This window comes from Cucumis sativus, chromosome 1, assembly GCF_000004075.3.
Source record: "Cucumis sativus cultivar 9930 chromosome 1, Cucumber_9930_V3, whole genome shotgun sequence".
In the NCBI taxonomy this organism is placed as follows: Eukaryota; Viridiplantae; Streptophyta; class Magnoliopsida; order Cucurbitales; family Cucurbitaceae; genus Cucumis; species Cucumis sativus.
This window is the reverse complement of record NC_026655.2, coordinates 19,783,657-19,799,508: the sequence shown is the minus strand read 5'-3', so window position 1 is coordinate 19,799,508 and position 15,852 is coordinate 19,783,657. Positions and strand designations below refer to the sequence as shown.

The 15,852-nt window shown below is 36.2% G+C and overlaps 1 protein-coding gene across 6 annotated transcripts in view; it reads right to left on the bottom strand.

The window, feature by feature from the left end:
- The window catches only part of LOC101215136 (pre-mRNA-processing factor 39), a 38,934-nt gene extending 23,839 nt beyond the window's left edge, over positions 1-15,095 (bottom strand). For 3 of the 6 annotated variants that reach the window (XM_031884393.1, XM_031884396.1, XM_031884395.1), the window contains exons 1-10: positions 14,897-15,088; positions 12,037-12,137; positions 11,129-11,358; positions 10,312-10,479; positions 9,748-10,120; positions 9,520-9,663; positions 1,896-2,048; positions 1,675-1,791; positions 1,382-1,462; positions 1,129-1,278 (exon numbers count right to left, since the gene is read on the bottom strand). In XM_031884393.1, coding sequence (XP_031740253.1) covers positions 1,129-1,278; positions 1,382-1,462; positions 1,675-1,791; positions 1,896-2,048; positions 9,520-9,663; positions 9,748-10,120; positions 10,312-10,479; positions 11,129-11,358; positions 12,037-12,137; positions 14,897-15,083 — 1,704 coding nt within the window. In that variant the 5' untranslated portion in view covers positions 15,084-15,088. Of the gene's footprint in view, positions 1-1,128; positions 1,279-1,381; positions 1,463-1,674; positions 1,792-1,895; positions 2,049-9,519; positions 9,664-9,747; positions 10,121-10,311; positions 10,480-11,128; positions 11,359-12,036; positions 12,138-14,896 lie in introns of all 6 variants that reach the window. The other 3 variants (XM_031884406.1, XM_031884398.1, XM_031884403.1) reach the window with 3 other exon arrangements.
- Positions 15,096-15,852: the final 757 nt, after the last annotated feature.

Below are 15,852 nucleotides of genomic sequence, written 5' to 3'. Positions count from 1 at the left end.
GAAGCGTGGAAGCTCAATAGTTGTGGCACCTTTCTCCTGCAATTCATTTCTCAAACACTTCACAATAAGTCTATAAGCTGTTTTTAACTTCTCCCTTGTGCGGTTTGTAGAGCCTAACACCTAAGAAAATCAAATTTTCTTTGTACCTAGGTGCTTGAAAAACTCTGTAGCAAATGAGGAAAACCCAGACAAAGTTATATTCCCTTTATAGTTGATCGAGAGATTTTAAGTAATCTTGGTACTTGAGTAGATCTTTAAACTCTTTCTAGTTTACCTGTCTAAACTTTCTTACAACTTTTTTCAAAATAACTTTCTTAATAAAATGTTTGTTAGGGGAAAAACACTTGGCTTCTGAGCCTTCTGTAATATGACATCTGAAGGAAAGATATTTAGCCTCTCTCCCCTAGTCAACTGATAAATCACTAGATAAGTATTGCATTGTGAATTACATTAAACACAAGAGAGAGAAAGAGGGAAGTCTAACACTTAATAGTCTAGCCTCCCTTCCCTGATCAACTGATAGATCGTTTGATAAGTATTGCATTGTGAATTACATTAAAAACAATTTTCTATGTAAAACATTTGTTTCTAATTAAAAACTTTTATTAATCTATTCTCTTGGACTCAGCCCTCTCCTAGTGTAGTGTAAAACACCAATCACTCAGGTTTACGAGAGGAGGGGTAGGAAAGAGATTTCCCGGGAGACAGTGGAGGATGGGGACAGCAGAGATTGTTACGGTATGGATGGAGGAGTTAGCAGCTGGGGTTTATGAAAGGTTTTATGCATTTGTGAAGGGTGGATTGTAGTTTGGTAAGAGCTTGGAGGAGAGTATTACCAGCTCTCTCAAATGTGCTGGTGAGCTGCATTCTAGTTTTGTTCTTGTTTGTGTTATCTAGCTTATAGTTGAACGACCTTGTGCTTGATTATTGTTTATCTTTAATATACATCTCACAGGGAGTGTATTTCCCCTGTTTTCTGTGTATAGACTGTAGTCGGGTTTTTCTGATTGAAGAAAGTTGAGAAACCTAGCTTGTAACTATTGGATGTGCTTTCTGGCCCTTGTTGACCCTATTGTATTCTTCCATTAAAAACAAATACACATGCAAACATTTCAAAGGATATCTGACCTTTAAATACAGAGTTGAAATATCCTCTCTGTCTTGCTCACTCCAACCTTGAGATACGTCTGCCTTGAGAGATATTGCATTAGCTACGATGGGATCAACTAAATTTATAAGCTTTGGCACTCCATGCACCATGACGAAGTTTATAAGTTCCTGCAGAAGGGCCATGAGCGAAATATGATGCTACATAAAACTGTAAAGCTGCAACTGGACCCAATTCTCATAGTAATCTATAAAATTCCGCAAGTAAAAATACCTCAAGAAGTAATTTGCAGAGAGGTACATTTCGGATCCCATCTATTAAGACCTCCATAGCAGCATCAACACTTCCTGTAATCTGAAAATCAAAGTTGGCAACTCTGTTCCAAGGAGCATAACAAGGAAATTCTTGACTATAGGAGAACAAATACATAGAAGTGATCAAAGATGAAAGGAAAAAAAACAAGAAGAAATTCCGGAGGGTGAAAGACATAATAACAAACTTAAAGTCGGTCAAACCATATTACCAGCGGAAATAATAAACTTCTGTTGATTTCAAGAATTCCATACCATGTGTTTAAGTCGAGAAAAATGTACATACAGAGCTGGTAAAACATCCAATTTCTTCTTCATCAAAGCCATTTGCAGGGCATCTCGGTAAATATTAAAAGCTTCTGTAGATTTTCCCTGAATAATTGAGAATCAACAATAGATCCATAGGCCAAAATTCAACCAATCCAAATGAGAGCATGGAATTAAATCATATTCAACTACAAATCTGTTTCTCATACCATTCGTTTCTCCATATTAGCCTTCAATATGATATTTTCCACAAACTTAGAATCTAAATCTCCATCAAGCTGAAGAAAAGCAGCACGTGCACCCGATAAATCTCTTATTTGTTCCTTAAACCTTGAATTGAAAAGATGTATAACAGGAACTTTCTGCAACCAACATAGAATGATGGTCATAAATATCTCCAGTCATTTTATAAAGAAAATGAGATAAGTCTTCCCCCAAAAGTAAGAAACCGAAAAGTTTTAGTATGCATAATATCTAGACATGAAAACTATTTGAGGAACTTGAGAAATAACACTATCAAAGACTTCTAAGTAAGGTTGCTAACTCGTGAAACATTGTGTTGAAATGAAATTTTTGTATATTGTGTGTTGGGAAGAATCATGTATCGTAAGCTTTAATTTGATAAATAACATTGAAATATAAATATAAATAGAAAAACCTAAAGCCTACAATAAAGAAATAAGTAGCAAAACAATAATCCACATTCATGAAAATTGGAGAGAGAAACAACCCACTTAAAAAAGAATGAAAAACTAAGAAGCAAAATTAACAATAGCCAAGATTGAAAAAATAGAAAAGTCACACTTTTTATCATGAGACACGAGTACGCATGAGAGAAAAAAGTAACATAGCTTTAATGATTTTCTTCAAGTAGTCAATATGATATGTTAAAATTTTAAAATTTAGTTATACTAAATATTCTAGAGGTATTGCAGATTTTAGTGAAGTGGAACAAACTACATGACTTTGTCCTCTTCACCTCACTTAATCCTTCATCCTCTGAGCAACTGTTGCAAAAATTGAGATGTACCTCAAGGTGTTGCCGAGGAACTGGGGAACCTTCTCGAGCACCACTGTTTTTTTAATTATGGAGCTATTGGAGGGAAGAGTGTGATGGAATCCAGAAACTAAGAGAATAGAATTCTACTTTTATTGATAATAGATTCAAACTAAATCTAGGTTACACACACTAATGCGATCACACGCTAAAACTGAAAACCCTCTCCTGTTATCCTATCTCTCAAGGAAGAACAGAAACCTATTCCTTCAAAGTTTTTAACTAACTTTCCCGCCCCACATTTGTTCTTTATTTATACTAACCTAACTCACACGTCACTCTACACACGTGCCGTGCCACTACCCTTCTTCCCTCTCCTACTATATTGATATAGTATTGGAGGTCTATCATTACTTTCCCTTTCCAAATTCACCTTGTCCTCAAGGTGAAAATCTGGAAATCGTTGCTGCAAATCTTCATATAACTCCCAAGTTGCCTCATGACTTGGTAAACCCTTCCAACTTACTAACACATCCCAACCTCCCGCCTTATTTTTCGAATATCCATACACTTCTTTGGGCACAGCTCTCCATTCATAATTCTCTGCTAGATATGGAATATCGTCACGATTTTCCACATGTGTTCCAAACACTTTCTTCAATTGAGACACATGAAAAACTGGGTGTATAACCGCCTGTTCAGGTAACTCTAGTTTATATGCCACGGGTCCAACTCTTTCAATCACTTTGTAAGGCCCGAAATATTTAGCTGATAGTTTCTCATTCCTCTTTCTTCTCAGCGATACTTGCCGGTAAGGTCTTATTTTCAATAAGACCAAATCCCCTACTTGATGTTGCACATCCCTCCTCTTCAAATCAGCATATTTTTTCATTTTATCCTGTGCTACTTGCAAATGTTCCTTCAAAGCTCCCAAGGCTATATCTCTCTCCTTCAGTTGTTCATCCAATGTTGAATTGGATGTATCTCTATCTCCATAATATATTAGAGGAGAAGGTAATCGTCCATATACTGCCTGAAATGGTGTGATACCTAACGAACGCTGATAAGTGGTATTATACCAATATTCAGCCCATGGTATCCATTTTACCCACTCCTTCGGTTTTTCTCTACAAAAACACCGTAAATAAATCTCCACTCCACGATTCACTACTTCTGTTTGTCCATCCAATTGAGGATGGTATGCTGTACTATGGTTTAATCTTGTGCCCGCTAGCCTGAACAACTCTTTCCAGAATGAGCTCAGAAATACTTTATCCCTATCTAACACAATGGACTTTGGAAAGCCATGTAGTCGCACCACTTCTTTAACAAACAATTCTGCTACAGACTTCGTGTTAATGGATGCTTCAATGGTAAGAAGTGACCATATTTACTGAAGCGATCTACCACCACCAGAATAACCTCGAATCCATTCGCTTTTGGTAATCCTTCTACAAAATCCATGGAAATATCTTCCCAAACTCTATTAGGGACTTCCAAAGGTATTAACAACCCTGCTGGAGATAATGCTAGAGTTTTATTTCTTTGACAAATCAAGCATTCTTCACAATATTTTTTAACATCTTGTTTCATTCCTTCCCAGTATAACTCTCCAGTCAATCTCTTGCACGTTTGTAAGAAACCCGAATGTCCTCCAAATACCGAATCATGAAGCGTATGTAAGATCATAGGAATCAGTTTAGAAGTTTTAGAAATTACCATTCGATTCTTATACATCAACATCCCCTGCTTCATAGAGTATTTGCTGGACTGCTCCTCACCTTTTTCTGCTAATTCTTCTCTGATCTTCTTGAACTTCTCATCTTGATTAACCTCTACTTTAATCATTGCCACATCAATTATATTTGGAGCTGTCAAATGATTCAGATGGACAGTAGGTGGTACTCTAGACAATGCATCAGCAGCCTTATTTTCTAATCCTGGTTTATATATTACCTCAAACGAATATCCTAAAAGCTTAGATATCCATTTTTGGTACCGGGGTTGTATCACCCGTTGTTCCAGCAGGAATTTTAATGACCGTTGATCAGTTTTTACTTTGAATCTCTTCCCCAGCAAATAGGGTCGCCACCTCTGTACTGCCATTACTACAGCCATCAATTCCCGTTCATAAACAGGTTTAACTCTATCTCTAACTGCTAGAATGTGGCTATAATAAGCAATAGGCCTATGGTTTTGTATCAACACAGCACCTAAACCATAGCCCGAAGCATCCGTTTTAATTTCAAAGGGAATGCTGAAATCTGGCATTGCCAATACCGGTAGTGTCATCATGGTTCTCTGCAGTCTGACGAAAGCTTCCTGAGCCTCTTCAGTCCATCTAAATCCCCCTTTCTTCAACAATTGAGTCAGTGGTGCTGCAATCGTACCATAATGCCTTACAAACTTACGATAATATCCAGTTAAACCCAAAAATCCTCGGACTTCTCTCACGTTAACTGGAATAGGCCATTCTTTGATGGCTCTAATTTTCTCCAGATCCACCTCAACTCCCCTTCCAGATATAATATGCCCTAGATATTCTACCCTTGCCTTGGCAAAACTGCACTTTTTCTTGTTAACATATAATTCATTCTTTCGCAGTATTTCTAACACTGCTTTGAGGTGATCCGAATGAGCTTTCAAATCTCTGCTATAGATCAATATATCGTCAAAGAATACTAGCACAAACTTTCTGAGAAACGGCTTGAATACAGCATTCTTAAGGATTGGAAAGTTGAAGGTGCATTCGTTAGTCCGAAAGGCATCACCATGAACTCATAATGACCTTCATGCGTCCTGAATGCAGTCTTTTCAATATCATCGAAATTCATTCTAATATGATGATATCCTGTCTTCAGATCCAGCTTAGTGAATATCACAGCTCCATTTAACTCATCAAATAACTCTTCAATTACTGGTATTGGAAATTTATCAGGCACAGTCACATTGCTCAAGGCTCTGTAATCTACGCAAAACCGCCAACTATCATCTTTTTTTCTCACCAATAATACAGGGCTCGAGTAAGGACTCGTGCTGGGCCGTATTATCCCTGACGATAACATTTCTTCAACTAACTTCTCCATCTCAGTTTTTTGTTGGTAAGCATATCGATATGGTCGCACATTTACTGGATTTACACCCTCCTTCAGATGAATGTAATGCTCTATTACCCGCTGGGGAGGTAAAGTTTCTGGCCAATCAAAAACATCGTCAAATCTTTTCAACACAACAGCGACCGACTCTTCCTCAGTCAATACTTCCTCAATCGAATCTTCTTCCTCTGATATTTCACATCTTTCCAAGGCTCTGTACTCTACCAAATAGCCTTGATCCTCTTCTCCCCATGTTTTAACTAAATTTTTCAGGCTTACTTTAGCCTTAGTCAAACTAGGGTCTCCTCGTATTATAATCTTCTTTCCTTGATACATAAAGGACAATATCAAGTTCTTCCAATCTACCTTCGTTATCCCTAAGGAATTAAGTCACTTCATCCCTAGAATGGCATCTACTCCCCCTAATTCCAATGGTAAGAATTCATCAATCACTTTCCATTTTCCTATCATCAGTTCCACATCTTTACATATCCCTTTTCCTTTTACAGCAGTACCGGAACCCAAAATTACCCCATAATTTGAGGTTTCTTTTGTCTCCAGTTGTAATTCCTTCACAAGTATTTCAGAAACAAAATTGTGTGTTGCTCCACAATCAATCAACACCACCACATCCCTTTCTTGTATCCTTCCCTTCACCTTCATCGTCCCTGGATTAGATAATCCAACCACAGAGTTGATAGATAACTCTACTATCGCCTGGCTTTCTTCCATTATTTCAATAGTCTTCAACTCCTTCATTGTCTCCTCTCCTTCCTCGATAATTTCGTATTCTTCATCATCCCCATTAACTACTAGCATTCGTAATTTCCTCAACTCCTTAGTTTTGCATTTATGGTCATGAGAATATTTCTCATTACACCGAAAACACAACCCTTTCTCCTTTCGAGCTTGGAATTCCGCATCAGATAATCGTTTTGATGGTCCTTCTTTTGGAACTTCCTCCTTTGATGTCCCACGTAGAGTAATGGTTCTCATTGGCCAATTCGTACCCCCCTTATTTTCTCCAGTGTTCGAATTCGTGTTAGCCTTAGTACTATTCTGTGGATTAGTCATTCTTCCTCTGGAATATCCAGGAAGATTTGCCTCACGTCGAATATCTTCTCTGTTTTCAATCTTCTGCGCTATCTTCATCATATGGGCTAAACCTTTCGGTTCGCAAAAGTCCATCTCTGCTTGAATCCATGGTTTCAATCCCGAAACAAACGTCTCTTCTACTACTTTTTCGGGTAAATCAGTTAGTGGTGATACCCACTTATCGAATAAATTTTGATATTCATCCACAGTTGTTGTTTGTTGGATACGCAAAAATCGCCCATACAAGGATCCTTCTCTAGATGAACGGAATCTCTCTAACAACCTCTCCTTCATATTCGCCCAATCAACAAACTTCTCCCGTTCCTCTTGAGAACGAAACCAATTCAGCGCTGATCCTTCGAAACTTATAGTAGAAATTGTCATCTTCTTAGATTCAATGAGTTTATGGATACGAAAATACCTCTCAGCACGAAATAACCACGAATCGAGATCATCTCTGTTGAATATCGGCATCTCCACCTTCTTGAATTTGTTTCGGTCATTGTTCCCTTCGTCATTCGGTTTCTTCTCTTCGTTTTTCGTTTCATCTTCTCCTCGAAGATCCTTCGCATTCATCGTTCATCTTCGCCGGAAAAGTCCACATAGACAATTCGGATATCCTTTCATTCATCGTTGATCTTTCCTGTGCGGCTGATTCCATAATTCTCAACATTACTTTATTTTGCCTTTCCATATTCTTCGAGATTTCCATCAACGTTTTCTCAATCGCCGGCAATTTCCCGATCTCCTTCTTAATGTCGTGAATCTCTTGATCTATCGTTTCAATCTTTTCTTCAATCCTCGTCTGCAGCATCTTTCTTCTTGGCCAGAATCACACGCTCTGATACCAATTTGATGGAATCCAGAATCCTTGTCTGCACCATCTTTCTTCTTGGCCAGAATCACACGCTCTGATACCAATTTGATGGAATCCAGAAGCTAAGAGAATAGAATTCTACTTTTATTGATAATAGATTCAAACTGAATCTAGGTTACACACACTAAAACTGAAAACCCTCTCATGTTATCCTATCTCTCAAGGAAGAACAAAAACCTATTCCTTCAAAGTTTCTAACTAACTTTCCCGCCCCACATTTGTTCTTTATTTATACTAACCTAACTCACACGTGTCACTCTACACACGTGCCGTGCCACTACCCTTCTTCCCTCTCCTACTATATTGATATAGTATTCAAGGTCTATCAGAGTGTTACAATAACAGCCCTACTTCCCTCTTTGCAGCCTCGTCACTAAAATGAGAAATCGACAATTGGGTTTGTTTTTTGCAACCAAAGATAGCCATGCAATGGTGCGTCTTTATTATGGATGCTTTATTTTGTCTCTACTTATGAAGGGTAAAATGGATACTACAGGCAATGTGATGCGAAAAAATTTGCCCTTTGACCTAAGTTGAGGAAAACGTGAAGAATTTCCATTTGATGAGATATCCAGACAACTTTTCATTTCCTCTTTCTTCAACTTCATCTTCTTCAGTCCTCAAATGCAATTTTTTTTCCATTTTCTTCTAGTTGCTAACAAGGCTTTTGTTGTTTCGTAATTTTTGTCCACAGGATCTTCACCGGAGTCAATAATGATTCGCCACTAAACCTTAAATGCGTTATTTTTCCGTCTTCATATTTATTTTTTAGCTTTACTAATTCTTGAATCGAACAATCCGATTCAGAAATGATTCACATTTCACATCCTCAAGTTATATGATACCTAATATTTCTTACTCAAACCCACAACTCACGAGTTGTATCGTATTCCCGTCATTTCAATTTGAGTTGTACAATACACAAGTTTGTTTTTCATTATTCTCTAGTTGTCAACAAGGGTTTCGTTATGTAACTTTCGTCCACGAGATCTTCACTGCCGTTAACAATGATCCAACACTAACCTTAGAAGCATTTTTTTAGTATCTGAGCAGCTTATGTGCATCTCGACTAATATCACGGGACAACCTGCCTGACCCTACAACATTTGGGTGTCAAGGAAACTCATAAGAAATTAATTCCTAGGTAGACAGCCACCATGGATTGAACTCATAACCTCTTAGTTAGTTATTAAAACTATGTCTCCCTGTTTATCATCTATTCACACTTCACATCCTCGAATCATACGGTACCTAATATTTCTTACTCAAACCTACAACTCACAAGTTGTATCGTTTTCCCTTCGTTTCGATTTGAGTCGTATGATACACAAGTTGTATAGTACAATTTTAACGGTGCTTCCAAGAGCCTTTACCAAATTTCAAGAAATTGATCACCCGAAAAGTAACCAACTTTATTTCTACCCATGTTAGAAAATGATTATATTCTTAGCCGTTTATATTTTGCAAAAATAATAAAAACAAAACAAAACAAAAAACCATGTAAAAAGTAAACCATTTCTTTGGTTGATAGGGGGATTATACATTTATATTGGTTGAAAGAGTAGGAACTCCTCAACAAAAGCAGACATCCCTCAATTAACAAGCTTCCAAGGTTTCTCATGCTTGTAGAACAACAACGCAAAAACAGGCAATCAAAAGGTAAATAAAAGGCTTTCCTCCTATGAGCTAACACAATATTCATTACAATAGTAAATCAATATCATACATAAAAAATAGAGAATATAAGTCCCCACCATAAGAAGGTATACCTTGAGAAAAGTTTTTGTTGCACGCTCTAGAGCAAACATTGCTAACTCTCTTCCACCCTTAGTTTCCACAAACTCCACATAGCGCATCCAAAACTCAGGATAACTAGCACAGGGAATTAAGCATCTCTCGTAGAGTTTAACCGCCTATTAGAAAAAGGATCTTCAATTGAAACAAAATAACCACAAGGAGAGCGATGGTTTAAACATCATAACAATTTGGGACCATACCCAATCAAAATCTCCATACATCTCCACTAAGTCCAAATAAGAATGCCAATTCTTCAGTTGACCATCATCAAGGGGTTTTACATGAAAATATGTCCTCCTGATCTTATCCTCAAAGTGCATAATTTTTTCCTTTAGTTGACATGCTTCGTCATAGAGTTTTTCACCAGCATGCACGTACTTCAGTAGTGAACTATACCTAGTTGTGCCAGCAGACAGATCCAGAAGGTCTTTAATGACAGAAGACAGTTCAGTATCCGTACACTTAGTTGGGACTTCACTATCCGGAGAAGCTTCAAATTCCATGGGCATTGAATTATTGCACCCAGTATCAGATTGGATATTCTCTTTCAGAGAAGCAGTCAATTTTCTGAAGCTGATAGATGCACTACGAGCCATTAGCTCTATTACCAAGTAAATGTACATTAAGCATGATATTGCATAACGCCAAAAATAAAGAAAGGAGACTTGGTTGCAGAAAAGCAACTCTTTTTAATGGTTTCCAATAATGTTTTATGACTAAAACATTGCAAGGAACCCAGAAGTCTTATAGGAAGAAAAGCACACCTGTTGTGATAATAAGACAACTTTTTGGTAGGAAATCTCAGAGTTTGAATGTAAATCAGAGCTAAGGAGTCCCACTGCTGTTGAGATACCTCAAACTCAATGTACTTGTCCCACAAGCTATAGCTCAAATAGTCTTTTCCGACAAAGGAGATTGCCCTCTTAAACAATCTGACAAATGTGGAATAATGTCACTGAATGAGTTTACTCTGATGGTTAAATCAGACAAAAATAGAAAAAGGAAAACTTAGAAAGAAAAAGGACATGCAAATTAGAGAAAAGTGAGAATAAAATCACCAAAAACCTAATTGGAACGTTAAAATATGCCAAAAAAAGAAAATTCTACGCAGTTCACCCGTACAGTTTTCATTTGCAGCAATAGAATTCTTGACACAAAATAATTTTTCTTACTCTCCATGCAGCACATTCAACAATAATGGGTGTTACCTATTCAATCCACAGGTTGGAAACTCCTAGCAGAGTAAATGGGATCATGGAATGCAAAAAATAAAAAAGAAGAAGAGGAAATCATAATGTTCATTCGTAAAGCTCTAATTTAGTGGTTTTTGGCCTTTTGCAAGGGGGAATCCTCTCCCCCTGCCCCTAGTTCGTTCACTTTATAGGAATTTATATACTTCACAGGTTCCAGTGGCTAGCATGAGAAAACCAACTGAATGAAGGAAAAAAACAATAGACAAACACAGTCAATTAAATTCTAGGTTTCCACGATATGATCAGTCCTCAAAAGCCATTCCAATCAATGCAAACCCCTGAATCTCTAGACCATGCTACTTGTTACTTCTCAGATCACAGAAAATACCTTCGAATATCAGATGGATCTTCAAAAGCTGATATGCTGAAACTACAGTAATCAACCCAAATACCAACAGAATAAGTTGCTGATTGCACTGCTTGTTCAAATACATCAACAACCCTGTCCACAGAGCACAACCTTGTTTTGTGAGATGCATACTTTCTCCAGTATCCATGGCACAGAGGAAACTCGGACAAGAATGAGTCATACACCAAAGAGATCTTCTCAATGACATCCTGCATTTATTGGAAAAAATACATCTGGTCTCAAAAATCCAATAAGCGTTAAGACTTAGTAAACTATAGTTCAAAGTAGTGGCTGGAGTCGTGACAATTTACACATAAGAACATAAAACTGTACAAAGTAGGCCCGTTGTCCAAGAGAGCAGAAAATCCAAATATTTACTTCATAAGAATGATATCATGTGAACTGTTAGAAATAGTGGGTTTGGGTCATGTTGAAAGCCAAGGGTAGTTGAGATTTACTTTGCCATAATTTTTTACTATTTTAATTAGGCTCGTGTTGCCTATAAATATTTTCCCTTTGTACCTTTATTATCATAAGAAAATAATAAGAAATATCAGCATCATGGTTTTTCTTCCTATACTAGGGTTTCCACATAAATTTGTGTTCGTTCTATATCTCTACTTTCAATATGAACCATTGATTAAAAAATCAAACTTCAGCATGAAATGGAAGAAAAATGAACACACAAGTGGTTTAAGTATATCAATAGTCTCCAAAAAATGCAAATAGAAGAAAAGAGAATTTGGCTTGAAAATGAGACATTCACTACACTGTAGTTTGAGCTAGCATCTGAAATGAAATTTGAGGTCAATAATTTCCTGATAAATTTGGTTTCAAAGAATCGACTCAAGAGTTCATGAAGTCCTCTCACAGAATGCAAGACTTACAGGATACTTTCTCTCAATCTCTGAAATAAGTGAAGTCCATTCCTCAAAATCTAGTCCACATTTGGGAACAACTTCGTAAAGTTTGGACTCATCTAAGCCAACTGCATAATGGAAACATGTGCATCATGCTCTACTCAATTAAGTTATTTGCTAGCAGGAATTGCTCAGACCCAAGGTTGCCATTTCCTGACATTTGTTGTAAAATGAAAACAATAACAACAACAATAAAAGCAGCCAAAACAACAAAAATCCTTGAAGAGTCGAAGTCAAACTTCAGAAAAAGTTCTAGTTATGTTCAAGTAAAGTGAAAACAAACATTGCCAATGCAGTCATACATCTCCAAATCAACCATACTTTGAGCATGAAAGGAAAACAAATATATATGAACCTCATGATCCATCTGCCTTTAACTTTTCACTCCATCACCAATTGAAGTACAAAAGAAAAAGTGAAAAACATTTTAACACACTGCATCGTCGTGAAGCCAAAGATGAAAGAACCTTTAAAGGGTTGTTTGGGGGACCAATTTGAAACAGGTTGAGTGGGTTATAGTGGCCCACTCAACGATTGGGGCATGTGTTAAGAAAAAGTGGGTAAGGATTTCTTTAACTCCCCATTTTGATACAACAACACTATTTACAACTTAGTTGTTAAAATAACCAACTCTCCATCACTCTAACATTTCCAATGACTTCGCCTACCAGTAATTATTGCCACCTCACTCTGAAGACATGCCCTAGTGACCAACTCCGACAGCCACCTCTAGTGATCAACTGTCGTAGCGACCTCTACTGGCCAACTCCAACAAAGATCAGCTCTGGCAATCAACTACAACGACCACCTCCAATGCCCAACTCCAACTACAACCACGTACTACCAACAGCCAACTCCGCCAATCAACTCTAGCTACCACCTTCAGCAATCACTTCATCAACCAACTCTAGCAAAGATCACCTTTGGCAATCAACTACAACAACCATCTCATACAACTCTCACAACTACCTCCAGTGGCCAGCTCTGACAAATACCCCTAACTACCAACTTTGTGAATCATCTCAAAAAAAAACTCTGTGAATCATCCCAACGACTACCTCCAGTGGCCAGCTCTGACAAATACCCCTAACTACCAACTTTGTGAATCATCTCAAAAAAAAACTATGTGAATCATCCCAACGACTAACTCTGACAACAAACCCGATCAACCTTATACCAAAAATAAATATATCTAAGAGAGAGAAAACCCCATGGTAAAAGTGTTCTAAAATAAAATTTTGAAATTATTCATTCATAGTTTTGATAGTTCTTTTTTTGTATAGTATTTGAGTGTATAACAAATCAAACAAACTTGTGTGTAATAACATTTCATGATAAAATGTAACCAAACAAATGAGTTTTTTTTTCCTTTAATTTTTTAGAAACAATTAAACACAATTACTACAAACCTAAAAAATCTAATACCAAACACATACATGAAAACACTTTCAATAAACACAATTGTATGGTGTGTAAACCTATCAAACTTGCTAAGCAGCATAAAGAATTTTGAATTTTTAAACCTCTAAACAACGGAAATTTTATTCCAAATTTACAATATCCTGATCAACATCCTACTCCCTAACCTAGGATGTGATTCATGTGAAAGCAAAAGGCTGACGCTTCTCAAGATGCAGCCATGAATGAAGATAGAGGCTTAGAGTGAGTTCTTCGGGACTCAGACATTGTCACGATGGATGCAAGCTTTAACATCCTAAAAGTTGACCAATCAAAGGGTTCTCTTTGCCCAGTTTACAATTTGTCACATTCAATTGGTTGTCCTCTGGACTCAAAACAGACTTTGACTGCATTCAAATAGGTCCTAACCATCACCTCAAATTTGCAAATCCCTCTTTGTCACCATCATCTCAAATTTGCAAACATAACCTACAATTAACTATATTATTATTCTTATCTAAATAATTTTAATAAAAAGTGTTTCATTTGAAATAGTTGTTATATAGTGTTTAATGAAATAACTTTTAGGAAAAGAAAATTAGTAGGCAATCCAAATAGGCCCTAACCCTCGTCTCAAATTTGCAAACAAAACCTGCAATTGACTATAATATTACTCTTGTCTAAAAATAAAAAATAAACTATAGTATTACTATTTCAAATCCTTTTTTCCATGTTTACTATTTCCTACTCATCATCTCTCTCCTTCTTTATTATAGCGTCCTAAATTAATGATTGACCCCAAAACTTAAGTTGATGGGTAGAGGAAAATTTAGTATAATATCTAGCACTCCCTGCACTTGTAGACTCGAAATATGAAGAAGGTCCAACAAGTGAAAATGACTATTAATTGAGTAGCAAACAACAATGCAGAAGTTTGAACATAGGACATCCAGGACCACACTGCTCTAATATCATTTTAAATCACCTATTGACCCAAAAGTTTAAACTAATGGGTGAAGGTAAATTTAATATAATATCTAACATAGTGTTCACTGTTCACTGTACTAAAATAGTCTCATCCAAAACAAAGTTTATTATAACCCAAATAACTAAAATAGACTACCTACCTACTATTATAACCCAAATGCATACTCATATGACCTACCTACTGTTATAATCCGCATATTACAGTATCCACTTCCTATAACAACCAGCCAAGAGCGCAGACACCTCCCCAGAGTTCTAAAAAACAATTGCTGCAATGCTCCAGTCTCAAGGCCATTCGTGTTCTTAATTTAAGTCAATAAGATAACGTATTTTCTATTAACTATTTATAAAATGGAAAAGAACGGCATGAACTCAAGCAAAAGGTAATTTGAAAAGAAAGTTTGGAATAAAACAATGGCTGCATAAACATAAACAGCAAAACCTGCGGAGTCTGATTCAATTGGTTTAGCTTTTGTGCCTGAATTATTGAGAAGTTGAAAATCATTCGCCATAGCAATAGTCATTGATTTGGAATAGAACCGGACTGAACGTAGCAATGACCAGATGGAAGAAACCAGCGAAAACACAAGTTCCCGACGTCGAGTCGGAAGAACTAGACGGGTCTCCATTGGGCTATAGAAACCGGCCCAGCCCAGTACCTTTGAAAACAAAGGTTGAGTTCAGTTCTTTTTCTTTTTACTTGGGGACGATAATTGCAATTTTAACTTCTTAGGTTCGAAACAAAATAATTAATTATAGAGTAACATTTTTAAAAAATTATAAATATAGCACAAATTTTTTAATTTTATAAATGATACAAGTTTATTTGTGATAGTTTTACGATATTTGTAATTTTTAAAAAAAATTGTTATATCCTTAATTATTATGGTTGAAATGGTTATTAATTATAATTTTTATTTTATTTTCGAGGGAGCATTTTCATTTTGGATTGGACTATAATCAATACATTTTACTATGCTAAACTTTATTTTATATTTTTCGAGTCATAATCTAAAACTTAGTTTTAACTTACCGTATTTACTAACTATTTAGTATAGTTTTTACTATTTTATACTTATCATTTTTTTTATTATTTATAGTTGTTATAGTTATATTTAAATATTATTGTGTTCGGGTTATAAATTATTTTAGTTCGAGTGGTTGTAGTATTTATTTTATGTGTATATTACTATAGTTTAAACTAAAATAATGTACGGCTCAAATATAGTATTGTTTTCGTAAAAAAATAAAAACAAATAAATTTTGCATTTTCTTGCTTCTAGATTTCATAATCTTACTGTTTTTTGTTTTTTATTTTAAAGAATGGTCAACCAGACAAAAAAAAAATAAGTAAATTAAATTAATTATGGTGTATCAACTTTTCCTATAAAATTTGGT